Source organism: Plectropomus leopardus, chromosome 7 (genome assembly GCF_026936395.1).
Source record: "Plectropomus leopardus strain MGB_pleo_1.0 chromosome 7, ASM2693639v1, whole genome shotgun sequence".
Taxonomy (NCBI): domain Eukaryota; kingdom Metazoa; phylum Chordata; class Actinopteri; order Perciformes; family Serranidae; genus Plectropomus; species Plectropomus leopardus.
Genome location: NC_142182.1, coordinates 26,301,083 through 26,317,295, shown reverse-complemented (window position 1 = coordinate 26,317,295; position 16,213 = coordinate 26,301,083). Strand labels below are relative to the sequence as shown.

The window sequence follows — 16,213 nt, the reverse complement described above, 5'->3', positions numbered from 1 at the left end:
AATAAGGTTAACCACACTTTACTCAGTACTATTTTTATGAAGTAAATAACTTTGTTTTTCTGTTTTTGATTTAAAGAGCAGTCACACTTAATATGACTGAATAGGCAAAAGGAAGATTGAAGGCTCCATACACATGGATATTTATACCCAGCGGACAACATAATTCAAAAAGCTGATTTCCGATGTCTTCTTTGGTTCATTGCACAAAGAAAAAAGAGGGTCTTGATCGCCGCAGTTCCATGGATTGTGTAATTGGCTTTCATTATGGCCAGGCAGAGCCTTGGCACGGCCAGACCCACCAGGGGGTGACAACCAGTACAAGCCCCATCATCATCATTTTCCCCATGAGCAGCACAACTCAATGGGCCCAGAAATGGGCATGCATCTATGGCTGAGGGAACCACCCTTTCTCTGGAAACTGCCTTTATCCTGTTTTAAACATTACACTGACGTTCTGTTTGTGCGTCTATGTGCAAATGTGTTTTTAACAGTGTATGTGTGTGAGGGTGGAGGGCAGCGAGAGTGTGTTGTGTATTTTTATTATGTGGCCAGTCACTGAGTATGTGCGTGCATACGTATGCGTGTGAATGCACGTACATTATGGTTGCACGCACTCCATCTGTGCATGTGTGTGAGGTGGGGGCAGCAGAATGTTACCACAAGCTGGTGGGGCACAGCTCTACTGCTAACCAAAGAAGCAAGTGGTTGTGAGTCAGTCCCCACCGGGCAAACCTGTGGCCGTGGTATTAGCTCTGCAGCAGCAGTGCCAAGATAGGAAATTAACAGTGGCTTTGGGTGAAAACGTCTGCAAGAGTTCAGAAAATGCCCCTGAGACTAGAATAAGAGGTGCAAAAAATCCCTCTGAAGAAAAAAAAAAAAGGAAATGAAATAAAAAACAGCTGCAAATGACTGCATATAGGCGGTTTATTTAGAAGTAACTAATGCAAAAAAAAGCTCCATAAAATTAGACAAAGGCAAATATAAACCCCAATAGATAAGTACATTTTACTATTCTGCCTTATGCAAAGCAGACATGCCAAGGCTAGACTCCAGTTAGCAGCCTTGGCTCTATCTGACCGCACTGTCTGGGCCCATTAAATTAGGTAAAATAAGCAAAGATTTTACGTCTAGTAACTTTTAAAATTCTTAAAAGTTTATTTGGTCAGGCAAAATGACACAGGCCATACTGGGGCATTTTTGTGTTTTATTTCCTTATAATTTCCACTTTATTGTTGTACTTTGCTGCTGCAGATGTAAACATTTCCTCCATTTGCTCATTTTGGGATATTATTTCTGTTTTTGGTGGACGCAACTGTGGGTACATCTGCAGTATCAGTTTATTTATTGTAGGTACTGAATGTTTACAAAGTTTATTTCTGCATTTGGTGTTTTACCAGATTTCAAACTTTTGCAGCTTTGTTTTGCACTAGGAAAGTTTTGCATATTTGTTTAAACTCCATTCATTTGAAAACATTTTGTAAATCTGTCACATCTGACATGTTTGAGTGTGTTATTGCCAATAGTCCAATACAGTGCACTACAAAGAACTCATCATAATTCAGCAACAATTATGACGGTTCCAACTAGATGCTACCAGACTTAACTTACAAAGAAGTAAAGAAGATTTGCTCTTCACACCCAAATTTTCAGCATGCAGTGACATCAAGTCACAATGTCCAGAACACTGGAGTTGCTGTTAAGATGTGATGTAATACAGTGACGTTTGTTGCCAAACTGATCTGACAAGTTTCTTGGCTGTTTCTCTGAAAGCCACTGAGAAAATGATAAATCATCAAGGAGCTTTTGGCTCTTTGGAGGGCAGAAAAAAATGCATTTTACCTAGAGAGACTCAAATAATTGCAACTGAGTACATTACACAACATACATCAAAAGACTTACAAAACATTCCTCTCTGCTCTGCGGTTAGCCTTATTTCTGCTGCTCGGCCCCTTCCAGATTACTGCCAGTTGAAGGGAGACCAGGGTTATAATAGCCCACAGTCTGTTTTAGACCAGGAGAGGCCTTTTAAGCCAGCCCTCTGTAGCCATTAGGGCAGGACGAGAGGATTCTGAGATATTTAGAAGGAAAAAAGAATGGTATGCCATGGTTTTTGCCACCAACCTTTTGGCTAAATGTGTACCAGAGTCCTTTGGCTCCCTTTTCATTTTTAATCTGTCACTGATACTCCATGATGAAAATGATGATTTGCCTCAGCGCTGAAATAATCAACAGAAAATCAATCAACAACAGTCTTTGTAGTTAATAATGTATAATGTATAATTAATCTTTTGGGTCATTTATTAAGAAAACATCTAAACTGAATATATTTGGGATTTGGACTGTTGGTTTTACAAATAAGGCAATTTAAAGACGTTGGACACATTGGCAGCACTGAAGGTGTTGAATGGTATAATTTCACATATTTAAGAAACGCAACCATCAATCAATTGAAATATGGGATTGTTGTTGCCTGAAATGCCTAATTTCATGGCAACTTTTCTAAAACATTGCAATGCATGTTGCAATATTTTCAGGCATTTTTGCAATTAAATTACAGGAGTCAGTAAAAATTGCAAAATTAGTTGCAATAAAAATAAATAAAACTTTATGGCAACTTGTTCCAGTGAGAACACAACTGCACTGTTCTGAGTTTGTGATTTATGCTAACATTAAGCATGCATATTTAATCTAACTCAGCCTGATTCTATCAGCATGTGCAATAAATCTGGATGCAACTGTATCCATTCTTGCATCTTAACAACCAGGAACAAGGAAGTACTTTTGTTGACATTTTGCAGTGGACTGCTATGACTGGTGAAACTCAAGGAAAACTATGATGATTGGGCAAATATTTTGGTAAGGTTGCAGCGATTGGCAAGAATTGCAAGGTTGTGCAGGAATTGGTAAAATTTGCATTACTTGCTGTAATTGTGACACTGCAACTTCATGCTGTGGCTGATTTATTAGAAAAAGTACAAACAGTGACCTATTTTGGCTTTCAGACTGTAATTTTTGCATTTTATCCAGAGGCATATGATCCAAGCAGTTAGATAATTGTGTGAACTTCTAGACAATTATTCAATTTGATTGTTGCATGGTCAGGAGAAAGCACAGAACTAACATAAATTGAATTTACAAGATTTCCACTCAACAGCACTAACACACAGCACAGGTAAAAAAAATATCTCCTGTTTAGGATTAGCTGCTGATCTCATTTTGTGCTGTCTTACTACTATCTGGCTCTTGCACCTCAGGGTGTCTCCTTTTATGTGCGCGAGCCATGTGAGTGAGGCAGCCAGACCTGCAGACCCCAGCTGTTTGCTGTGTGGGCAGCAGTACAAGGTGCTCCTGTAGAGGAATTCAGCACTTTGGACAGCACCTAGACCAGCTCTCTCCACACTGGAATTCCAACACTGCACTCTCACAGGCCGGGCCCAAGGACGTTGCGGTCGGAAATGTGACCACATTTCTACCAAGGTGCAGGAGGGAAGCTGTTTAGGAGGGGGAAGGAAAAATTGGTAGCTTATCAAGTCAATGGAGCAGACTTGGAGATTCTGTGCTGTTTATCTGCTGCAACATTCACTGTGATTGCAGTGTGCAGAAAATGACGGCGGTCAGCATAAGTCCAAATAAGAAGTTATATTTTTTACAATATTATAAAAGCATGGCAAATTTCTAATGAAAACAGCTGATATAGTTTAGGTTGATATACAAAAGATGTTTTGGCTTAAAAAACAAAAGCAAGTGTTATATGTTTACATGGGTCTTTACTTGTAGTGGGCGCTAAACATGCTTGGCTGCTGCTTAGCTGTGGTAAAAGCTAATATCTCATATCATCCTAGTATTTCGAAAAAAATGAACTCTTTTCCCTCTTTCAGGCAGCCGGGAAGCAGCGTTCACCTACGCCATCACAGCGGCAGGGGTGGCCCACGCCATCACAGCAGCGTGCAGCCAGGGCAACCTGAGCCAGTGTGGCTGTGACCGGGAGAAGCAGGGGTATTACAATCAGGAGGAGGGCTGGAAGTGGGGAGGTTGCTCGGCTGACATCAAGTACGGAATCGAGTTTTCTCGCCGCTTCGTGGATGCCCGCGAGATTAAAAAGACCCCGCGCCGCCTGATGAACTTGCATAACAATGAGGCAGGGAGAAAGGTAAAGTGTTTTTTATTTTCTTAATCACAGAAGAAAAGAAAAAAAAATTTACCCAGAGGTGATCTAGGGGGAGCAACAGCAAATCCCTTTTGAATGAAGTTTTTCTGAATGAATGGACAATATTCTAATATTATACACCTTTTAAGAAATAATATTTGAAGTGTTATTCCAGTTTATTACAGCTTGGATCTATTTTTTTTATAGTTTAGCTCATCTTTCTTATTATCCGTTTTAACATTTTATTCAACAATTAACTGCTGAGATCTAGGAATTTGGCAACATTGTTTTAAATAACTCAGATTGGATAAGAAACATAAACAAACTTTTTCTTGAACACTGAACACTTAATCACTCAAATCTGACCTATCGTACTTGCCCTAGTTTAACATTTTGGGCACATTCACTTATGTTTTCATCTCCAAATTTATTGGTTTAGATAGCCTGCCTTAACTTTTTAAGTCTGTTTACAGTTTGGAGTATTATTTTACTGTTCATGTGCTTGTCTCCATGTTGCTGTGGCAATGTTGTTGTGTTCTGATATCTCAGTAATTACTTTATTATCAAAAGCAATAGAAATAATTGCCCACATGACAGAAATAAGACCCAAGTTGTAATAAAGCAGAGTGATTAAGTTGTGTCCTTGAATATAGATGACATGAAGTAATCTTTCTTTAAAGGAGCAGTGTGTGGGATTTAGTGGCATCTAGTGGTGAGGATTGTAGATTGCAACCAGTTGAAACTTATCCCATGAACTCCTGCTTAGGATTCCTTTAGTGCTGATTGATTAGGATATATTCGACATGAGCCAAATTATCCCCAGAGATCTCTTCTTTTCCCAAAAAAGAAACAGATTCAGTGATTTTGACCAATTAAATACACAGAATAAAGCAGTTTCATGTTAAAAAATCTGTGTTCTTTCAATGCTTTTTGGCATGTTCCGGAGGGGTTGCTAACTACAATAGCCAATGTAAAAATGCGAAAACATGAATGGGTTTATCCAGAGCCAGTGTTTGGTCTGTTGTAGGCTGCTGTGGAAATATGGCAGTGTGGCATGGCGGACTCCATGAAGAAGGACCCCGCTTCCTATGTAGATATATTGCTCATTCTGAGACAACAAAAACATAACAATTCTTATTTTCTTCATTATTTTTTTTTGATAAACCAAAGAAACTTTGGCCTACTTATTATAACATACTTTTAATGTTTTAATCCATTTCTGCCAATACATTCCCCTAAAGTCCACACACTGGACTTTTAAAAACACAAAACATTTTATTACAGCTTGATGTATACATGCATGTGTTAATGTGTTCCTTTGCAGAAGAGCAAACAGTTCTAGATAAAGAGCTTAAAGTCACATAGTCATGTGACAAAACACTTTGATTGATCAAGTTGCTGATGGATTGATTACTCAGTTACCCTTTCAGCAGCTTGTTTTGCTTCAGCCAATTATTGACATATCTTTCCATTCTAAGAGGGCGTCTTTTATTTCTAAGAGAGTGTTGGCAAACTCCGATACGGACATGTTTGTTTGCTATTAGTCATCTCAGAACAGTCACAGAGGAAAGAAAAAAGAGAGAGAGAGTGTGAGAGGTAAATAAAAGAGAAGAGATGATGTTATGTTGACAAATGGATCTAATTAATAACTTGGGTTTTATCGTGTCCACTGGGAAAATGGGGCCCGGCCAATGGTTGCCAGATGGAGGACTGCCATCCCCTCTTTCCAGCTCCTTTCATGGAATTATGAAGTGTAAAGTCAGGAACAGGATATTATTGCAGTTCTCTGCACAATACCAAAACATGTCACTGCCATTTGACTGCGTCTATTCAGGGTGTGAAAGCAGGCCGACAATGCCGGTGTTAACACAGCAGACTGATAGGGTCTGTGCTGCATGCCAGGGTGCTGGCATGTTGGGCTGTCAGTTGGCACTGTTGCTGTTCTCACTCTGGGGCTCGGAAACTCGGATTCTAGGAGGATGTGCAAAAGTCAGATTTCCTCTTTGCTGAGACAGTAAGAAGCCGAAATCTCTCTTAGACTGGAAGAGGTTATTAAGGATACAGAGGTCTGAGCCTCTGAAACTTTAGTCTTGCTTTTAGTCTGTAAATGGGATTCATCCATGCAGTTGTGTTAGTTCATAAATAGTTTTTAGGTAGCTTGCTATTATTGCCAACTGTAAACAAAAACAAGTTTGTATTTTTCTCATGTTCTTGACAGTTACAAGACAGCTTATTACCACGTTGTTGACCTGAATAACAAATGTGATTTGCATGTAGCCCAAGAAAATATCCAGATTGCTATTAGATTTTATCAAGCCAACAGAGACAAATATAGGTTGCTAAGTGTAGAGCAGAGTGTTGCATGAGGATTTTGTCTGAATACAAAACACCTGAAATGACAAGTATAAATTAAAAACAAAAACACTGCTGTTTAAGTGCAGAAGATTATCTTCCAGTTTCTGCTGGGCTTTCTTTATTGTGAAAAATAGTTAATAACTTTTATGGATCTTGTTTGCAGTGTTGTGCATGAACACACTAAAAGAGTGCATTCATTAAATGTGCTTTTATTTTTGGTGAACCCTGAACTGAGCCCATTAGTTTGCAACTAATAAATTTGGAACATGAGCATTGTTCACTCTTGCAACAGTTAACGCTTATTTTACAGCAAGCGAGGATTTACAATACCCAGCATGCACTGACAATACAGGGTCCATGCAGCTACCCGAACTGCTGAAGCCAGTTCATGTGGATATTTCAAGGACATTTATGTACAAATCTGTGCAGAGTCCAAGAGCAAAAATATCACATATCTAAACTGTGCACATAGGTTCTAAAAAACTTAATAAAAAAAAAACAAACAAAAAATCAAAGGAATAAACATAAACTAGTTAATTTTTCAAGCTAGGATTTTTTTTTTGTGTGAATTTAGTTCAAAATTCATATTTTGAAGTTCAAAGGTAAACATTTAAATGCGTGAACTGAACTTTGAGCTAACTCTTGTGACGTGTGAAAGTTCACAATACTGCTTGTTTTCTTTGTCTGCTTCAGGCTTTTATTGATCTATCGTGTGCCATGAACTCAGCTGTATAGAAGAGTCTCAATACCGATATATTCCAAGACAAATGAGGTGATAAAAATGATCCTGAGTCTGACGAGAAGGACAGTGGTTCCTCCAGTGGGATCCAACTGAGACTGTTTCCTAAACAGAGATAAGAAGCATCAATGAAACAGAAAACTCTAATTACTATAGATTCCGTGATTAAACCGAATGTGAAAGAACAGCCAGTGAATCCCCAGATCTCTTTCATCTTGTGTTGGGGCTATGTGTTTGACAAGTGATCTTTAGATGGGAATCTGCTCATACTGGACTAATTAGTAACAGATCAGAGGCTTTGATGGACACAGTTTAAGTAAATGTTTCCATGCATCTGTCAGACTCCTTGTGCCAGGAATTCCTTGTGGTTTCTGCGCTATACATTTTTGGAAATCCTCGTTCTGAATCAACATGCGAGGCGTGATTGACAGCTGACCCCGGCTTTTATGAAGTCTGCGGAGCTCAAGTTTTTTCAATCAAATGTCCTCAAATCAGGAAACTGTGACCACATGAGCGCGTGGACAAGACAGACAGAGATATTGAACAACTCATGTGTACATTTCGTAAGTGTCTGATAGAAATGATGACTTGTGCTTCTGGCGAGGCGAAGTGCCAGGAAAAAAAGCTGCACTGGAAAAATGCCCTGCCAACCAAACTTACATCTCATACAACAAAGACACACGCTTCGTTCGAGCAAGTCAGGGGTTCCTTATTTGGTTGAAGGAGTCATGTCAGGACTATTACAGACGTGTTAATATGACCCATTCGAACTCCAACCCCACTCTTCCCTCTGTTCCTTTGAGGAGCAGAAAATGAAGAGGGTACAGTTTTTATTTTGAGGTTTTTTAGTTTCTTAGTCCCACAGGGCAAAGGATTGACACTTAAATACTGACGACAGCGCACAATATTTCCCATATGCCCCGGGATTAGGCCTCAAGGAGAAGACATTCTGCCCTGTGTACCATATGTTGGACATAACCTCAAAGAAAAATCAAGTCCAAGTCTGAGTAAGGGAATAACCTAAAAAATGTGACATTATTGCATTTAAAATTACACTTTGACTAAAAGCATCTGAATCTATAACTGTGATCCACTTTCATGAATGTGGCAACATTTCTTTCTTCTATTTGTCACATTTTTTCAGCTGTCGAATAAAGTTCATGTCTCTTGTCCAGCTGTGAACAATTGATTGAGCATGTCTTTGTTTTGTGCTGCATGTGCAACACAATTAATGAGACAATAATCTGGATTCAAATGATCAAAGATGATTGATAGCTGTATGAGAGCCATGTTTATTTTTCTCAGTCATTGATGTGGTTTAGGGAAGGTAGACCAAATTACAGGATGGAATATTACCAGTAAGTGCAATTTTCCTTCCCTCAGGACATGCAACTGCATGTCATCCATGACTAGAAAATCAGATATGCTTGGATTTGTCTACTTCACAGAGATCTAACGCTCTGCACTCAAGCCAGGTCGGCAATTGGATTTAAGTACCCACATTGAATTTACAGTTTAAGCTACGAGCGCAATCACCACTTAGTAAAAGCATGGGTGCAGATAAGAAATGACACATTGCCTTCACAGATTTTACACAAAAAGTTAATCAAATAAACATCTCAACATCTAGTCAATCTGACATATTTTGCATTTGTTTTCACTTACTTAGTGGCACAACACAAAGCTTGCATTCTGGCAGCATCTGGACAAAATGCAATAATATATGAGCCTAATGTGTCGTGTCCTCTTCACTTAAATAATGCATCTGTCAATGTTTCCGAAATGCAGAAATAAAGATTAGAGAGCATTCAACAGTTCAGACCAGTTCAAATGCAAGCTTATACAGAGTGATGTTTCCATGTATTTAGGATAATTTCAGTGGTTCAGTGCATGGTTAAAAAAAAATACAATAACTGCAATTTTATGGTATGGCATTTTTTGTCTTATCTCTTGTGGTAAATAGGCATTCACATAGTCATAGCCATACAGCAATTTTGGACTGTCATCATCACAATAAAGCTCTGGAGGCAAGGGCCAATACTTTGAGTTGAGTCTTCCTCTTCTAGTCATTTCTGTTAATTTCAATAAACAGATATTTAAGATTTTTAACAATTCAACACTTCTAGTACAAAAATTTTGTCCAGTTGCAGAATCTGTTTATTGAGATTAGCCATAAACATACAAGGTTATTGAGAGTGGTGTGCAATATGTATGTTCGCTGTAAGCCTCCCCCCCCCGAAATGTAGGCGAACAGATAGAAACGCATAAGGTTTGTTCTCATTGCTTTTTATTAATACGGGGCTTAGAGTCTAATTTCATGTCCATATTTGCTGCAGTTCTACAACTCTTTTGTTTTCTCTTTTACTGTCCAGGTACTAGAAGAAAGAATGAAGCTCGAGTGCAAGTGCCATGGCGTCTCGGGGTCCTGCACCACCAAGACCTGTTGGACTACACTTCCCAAGTTCCGAGAAATTGGCTACGTACTCAAGGACAAGTACAACGAAGCCGTTCATGTGGAGGTAGTCCGGGCTAGCCGACTGCGCCAGCCCACCCACCTCAAGCTGAAGCAGACTCAGGGCTATCGTAAGCCAATGGAGACAGACCTCGTCTACATCGAGAGGTCGCCCAACTACTGCGAGGAGGACGCAGCCACAGGGAGTGTGGGCACCCAGGGACGCCTGTGCAACCGCACCTCGCCACATACAGACGGCTGCGACCTTATGTGCTGCGGGCGGGGCTACAATACACACCAGTACACCAAAGTGTGGCAGTGCAATTGTAAGTTCCAATGGTGCTGCTTCGTCAAGTGCAACACGTGCAGTGAGAGGACGGAGGTGTTTACCTGCAAATAAGGACACGAGAAACTCAGTGCCAGAAAGTGAGGCACCAAGGACTAACTGAATGAGGAAGACTCGAGGGAGCGAGATAAAAGCGTGACGTGGACCAGTGAGAGATTTTGAAATAAAGGAATGGAATTTACACTATTAGCTCTTCATGGCATCGTTTTGCACAGCAGAATCTATCTAATTTCTTTTCAGAAAGTAAATGCTAAATATCAGTAGGTAATACCCCAGAACTTTACTGTCACATAGAGATCGTGCTCATGTACTGATATATCCGCAGTGAAGTTGGGACTACAGTTAATGAATGAGGCCCTGGATGGGAACTGTGCTTTGCACTCTGGGATTTGTAATTGGTAAATTCACAAGAGACCCGTGCATGGAGAGGACGCACAGTAACCTGGGAGTTCATCAAAATGACAGAGGCTGATGAGGGGTGACTGGGACAGATTTGTCAAGTCTTTGATTGAAAACCTTTAAGGGTTTTGTTGTATTTTTCACTAAAGGGGAGCATAAGTGAATCTTGACATGAATGACCCCCCAATTTGGCTGGGGCGTATTTTGGAGGTTTGTAGAAATGAAGAACATTTTGTAAGTACGGTGCGTTGGGGTGCGCCAAAATCTGAGTGGAGAACTCTGTTAAACCCTCTGCTGCCAACTGGAATATGGTGGAGTATGTTAGTTTTCCAGTCACACTGGAACTGTCTGTTCTGAACACTGAAAATAAATTGTTTATTTATGTTATAGTATCTTAAAACGAAGCACTAACGGGTAGAGATGTCTTTTTTGTACTAAGTGTAAAGAAAAATACTTTTTAGAAACTCTGACTGAAAATGTGTGTCTATTAGAAAATGACCCTCCCAAGCCTCATCTTTTCTTAAAAAAAAAGGAAGAAAAGAAAAAAAAAAGATTTCATTGCTACTGGTGTGTTGACAACAAAAACAACATTACAGTGTGTTTCACATTCAAACACCTTGGTTCTATTTTACTGTAGCATAGTTTGTTTGCAGTCCCTTTACCCTGAGCAGTAACATCTATTTTCAGTTAATAGACAGTAGCAAGAAAACTAATTTAACTGCAGAGATCCTTCCTCAGTTCATTAAACATGAAGCTGATATGTTGCTGGATGTGTTGTCGAGTGCTGCACTGATATTTTCTATTCAGATACGACTCATGAGAACTAAATAAACTCCCATTTGACTCAGTTTGGCAGTTCATTGCTAAAATATCAGTTTGAGTTGAACCTGCAGTCTAAATTAAAAAGACACTGATTAGCCCATAAATATCTGTAAAGCTGTGGTCACTGGGGCAATGATTACTTTTAACTACACACCCATGCATATAATAGTAGAAAAATAAAACCTATAGAGGAGATTAATATTAGCCTGACCCGCTGCTGAACAAGAACTCATAGTTCAAAGTATACATTTTTTCACCTAACACAAGGCTAACTTGGGTCTGATGATTTACACTCACTGTTCTCATCAGAGGTGTGGGGAAATGTTGGTCCTGGCTAGATTAGCTTTATTCTGTGGCAATGCTAAAGGATAATTCTACTTTATTGCAATTTAGATGTTATTTTAGGAGTTTTAGACCTAATATCTGTCAGTTATAACAACATTGTACTCACCAAAGTAACTGCTGAGATCTGGGAACACAGTGATACAAAAAAAAAATCTGACTGAGCATAAGCACAACAAGTCTGATGATGAGAAAGTCTAGAAAGGTTGTAAAACATGCCAACACTTAACCTACTGCAGGGTATCTAAAACACTTTGTTGGTAAAGATAAATTAGATTATAATGAGGGCACATCTGCAAGGGGACTGCCCATTGTTAAATAGACTTATTATCTGAAAACTCCAACAGTTTGAAAAAAAGGCCCATTCCTTCAAAAATAAACATTTTCAAAGACAGATTATATTACTATGGCAAAGGCATGGCTTGCCCTACTCTGCACCTGAATGACTAGTACTTGTTGCCTTCTTTGGTTGAGTTGGTTGGATTGCTTAGGTTTAGGCGTGAGGAGTCAAAGTGGCTACAGTAAGAAATCAGGGTAAGCAAACCAGGGGCAGAGTATGCCTTATTCGTAGCATAAAAAATAAGTGCCTTATATATTTCTGACGACAGGGAAGGAGTGTATTTTTGGAGCAATGGGCCTTCTGGATGATGGGCTGTCCCACCAATGGGCGTTTGTACCAATGCAACATTTTTTGGACTGTTGGGATTTTGGAATAACGAGCCATTGGAACAATGACATGACAACTTCAGCATGTACAATTAGTTCAAGCAGTCTGTCGACTGTTCAACTGTGTTTTCCCACCATCTTAACTTCAGCTAGCCAGCTTTTTAGAAATGTCTCAGCAGGCTCAGATCATTTTCAATAACTTGGTATGTGCAATGTTATCATAAATGATAGGAATGATGGCCAAAACTATACAATGCTAAGCTAACATCCTCGTGGCTCTAGATCCAAACTTGAACAGCCTGTTCTCATTCCCAGCGCATCAGATACAACCGCTTTGTCACGCCCTTTCACCTGTGATATCGATGCTAACAACACCCTTTAACATGTTTATGAGGCAATGTCAGCGAACCCATCTGTGGATGATGCTGAGAGCAAATGATGCAGTAGAAAGAGCAAGCAAGCCTGCGAAGGGTGTGAGGGAGGAGAGGTGGATGGGTAAAAAAAAAACGGACTTTCATCCAGGAGACCACTATTGTTGTCCTGTGTGAAACCAAAAGCTAACGTAATCTTACACAATTTACATATTATCAGTCACATGACGTCACATGCCATTATGTAACAAACATACTTATTTTAACCCAAAACAATTATATTTTTTGTAAACCTAACCAGGCAATTTTATTGCCTAAACCAATCCGCAACTATTTCACAACATTAACGAGCTGTTACAATTTGTTTCAACTGTTTATCACATGGAGACATTAAAGGGTGCCCTGTACACTGTTATAAGATTCCAAGGGGTGCAACAAAGCATTAATACCATAAATTAGTGTCCTGAGAATGAGAACAGGTTGACTTGACACACAGACATGAAAGTGGTATTCATCCTCTCATCTAACTGCGGGCAAGAAAGTAAATAAGAGGATTTCCCAAATTTTCCTTGAATTCATGCAGTGTGAAAAAGACTAAATGAACGATATGCTAACACTTGGCTTTGGGCTGAGAATGTGCAGTGCTTTGTGGCACTTTATGTTATAACCACTTTTTATTTTGTTGACTTGTTCATGATGTTGCCGTCTATTCAGCTTTAATCTATATTTTTCGAGGTCACGTGAGGTTTACAGATTATACAGGCCAGTTTATCTTTAGGTTTACATATTAATTAATAGGTTTAGAATGTATTATAAAATTTGCACATCAATAATAACCATACATTATAGAGATCTAGAGACTGATGTAGCTTAGTCTTGCACTTTGCATGATTAGCATTTTGTATGTGCATCAGTCTTTAACTTATTTTATTTTTAGTAGAGGGGCTACTCAGATGGATCAAACACAGTTGTCATGTACATAGATCTGCATATTTACTCAGTTAAAGTAACTTATTAATATATCATAACATATAGCCTCATTCTGACAATTATAATTTCTTTTGACAGATTAAAATAACTCAAACTGGAGGCATTAAAAAAAAATCATGTTTCCTTTGAAAAGGGTGCAAATGCATTTTCACAGTCAAAGAGCTGGTGTGTCTTTAACATAATGATGAGTTGTATTATACAAGAAAGCTTATCCTTGAACCCTGAGTAAGGAATCCACATTCTTCATTTTATTGTTCAACTCATGTCAGTACAAGAATGTTCTCGCTCAGTGTTCACTTGCCCATATCGACTGTTCCAACAAATATCCAAAGCTATTATTTTTATAAATTCTCTCCCTATGAAGAAACACATTAAATCTGGTCATTGTGTGTGTCCGGGTTTGAAGCCAAACTTTATGAAGAAGTCTGTTATTCAAACATTCCAACCACGCTTAATATAGTAACTGGCAAATGCAATACGAAGCATAAATCATTAAAAAATCTGAAATAAATAAATCAAGCAGTATGCTGACTTGCTGACGTTATTTTGTACACAGCACATTTTCATAATGCGCTGTGGTCTTGTCTTGATTGTGGCACGCACGGAACAGAAGTCAATTATCTCTCCCAGCATGGAAAGGAGCGTCTTCTCCATGTCTGTGTCAAGCCGAAATGTGATCAGAAAGAGATGGAAAAGAGCAAGAAGGATTATGGAAAACTGTTATTTTCCATTAAAAGTGAAAAAGTGATGCCCCCCCCAACAAAATAAATCCACTATAAGCCTGCAAAAAGTGATTATTCATCAAGTTGGAATTGTTGAAAAAGCACCCATGCTGTTATTTCAGGGTAACTGGGGCTGTCTTACTTGGGTGGTCACACCCACCTGTGACACCCACAGTAACTCTTTACCTCACCACTTTCCGTGTTTATTTTCTGTTGTGGTCGGAATGACTGATGATATTAGCAGTGTATTCTCGAAGCATGATGCAGTACGATTCATGGTACTCTAATGACTGAGGATTTAGGACGCAGGATGACCGGGATAACCGGCTCAACACTTGAGCCTCTCCTCATGCTTTCTGTGTTGGCAGAGCTGCTCGGAGTCACTAAATGGGAAGAGGACCTTCATGCAAATGACCTGATGTGAATAGGAAGTGGCTCAGTGTGCCTCTTGTTTTTAGACACACAAACAAGAGTGTAGTTCTTTTGTGAGGGTGTTTTTGAGATGGATGGGATGGCTTGATGAAACAAGGAGGTGCATGTGTAGCCGGAAACTGCAAGTGAAAAGAGTGGTTATTTAGGAGAGGAGCTAATTGAGAGTGGTTTGGAGAAAGAGTGGGTACACTATGTAAGTAGGAGCAGCTGTCGAACCAAGTTAGAGACTATGTGCAAAGCATGGTAAAATATATGGCTAAACAGTTTTCAGCCTCAGAATAATGTCATGACAGTTAATTAATCATTTTCATCCTTTCACCCTGGCCTTCAAAAACTGTGGTACTCATGTATTATAAATGTTGCAGATCGCATGAAAAAGTATAGAAGATTATCGATGTCAGTGCTGCTTGAGGAATAATTTACATCATTCATAAATTATCATTTTGGACATGATAACTGTCAGTGGTTCAATCCACCTCTGTGAAAGAGAGCCATGCAATTTCATTCATTTGCTGGACGCTCCCACTCGTCCTCCTGTATGTGAAAAGCATTGTAGGCGGGCAGCAGAGCAGAAGTAAGATGTGTTTTGTTAGTTGTCTGAAGCCCTGGGGACCGGAACCGCATAAGCTCCCCATACTATGCCCTGGATTGAGAAAAATAAATCCATTTGTTTCTGACAAACATTTTGTCATTAAAAATATGAGATAGAAAAACAGAGTCTGCTGTGTGTGCCTTCTTCTAAAGCAGCTATTGTTTGAGTGTCAGGATCATTAGTTCATTGGGATATATTCTGCAAGCTAATGCTTCTGGTCTAATTCACACTGGGAGCAACCAATGCACCAACTTTTCCAATTCAGGGCCCAGTTGGGAGTAAAGACATCACTGACATCATTGAAAAGGATGCTTAATGTCTGCCAAGGCCATGTATTAACTATATGCAAATTTATCCTATGATCCTGTTATTTAGAGTTCACTGGCAAGACATGTGAGCGTCTATAGTGCTTTGGGAAACCAGGGTAGCTTCAGCTGACTCAAAAGAAAATGTGAGGCAGTCTGTATTCATTTACAATGATTGAAGAAGACAGGAAAGACCAGAAAACTGAACTGAACTAAAATGATCTGAGCCAATGAGGAAGCTCAGAACAGGTCAGTCCTTTGGAGTGATGTCCTCATTTGGCTGACAAAATCTTTTACTATCTGGTGTAAAGAGAATTTACTACTGCTGTCTAGGTAATTGAATGGGTCTTAGCCAAAGGTATATAAAATAACTTTAAGTTTAGTTTTTATTGTTGGGAGCACATTACTTTCTGCCAAGTCATTTTTTCTTCACTGTTTGTGAAGTGACAAAAGCCCTCCCAAATTCCTTTGAATGCGCTCCAACAGTCTGCCTCCTTGTAATTTGTAACTTTGGCAAAAGCGAGACAGGAACT

At 39.3% G+C, this 16,213-nt stretch overlaps 1 protein-coding gene across 2 annotated transcripts in view; it reads left to right on the top strand.

The window, feature by feature from the left end:
- The window catches only part of wnt7bb (wingless-type MMTV integration site family, member 7Bb), a 41,281-nt gene extending 27,127 nt beyond the window's left edge, over window positions 1-14,154 (top strand). For both annotated transcript variants that reach the window (XM_042496284.2, XM_042496283.2), the window contains exons 3-4: window positions 3,879-4,150; window positions 9,614-14,154. In XM_042496284.2, the coding sequence (XP_042352218.1) occupies window positions 3,879-4,150; window positions 9,614-10,093 (752 nt within the window). In that variant the 3' untranslated portion in view covers window positions 10,094-14,154. The remainder of the gene's footprint in view (window positions 1-3,878; window positions 4,151-9,613) is intronic.
- The last annotated feature ends 2,059 nt before the right edge of the window (window positions 14,155-16,213 follow it).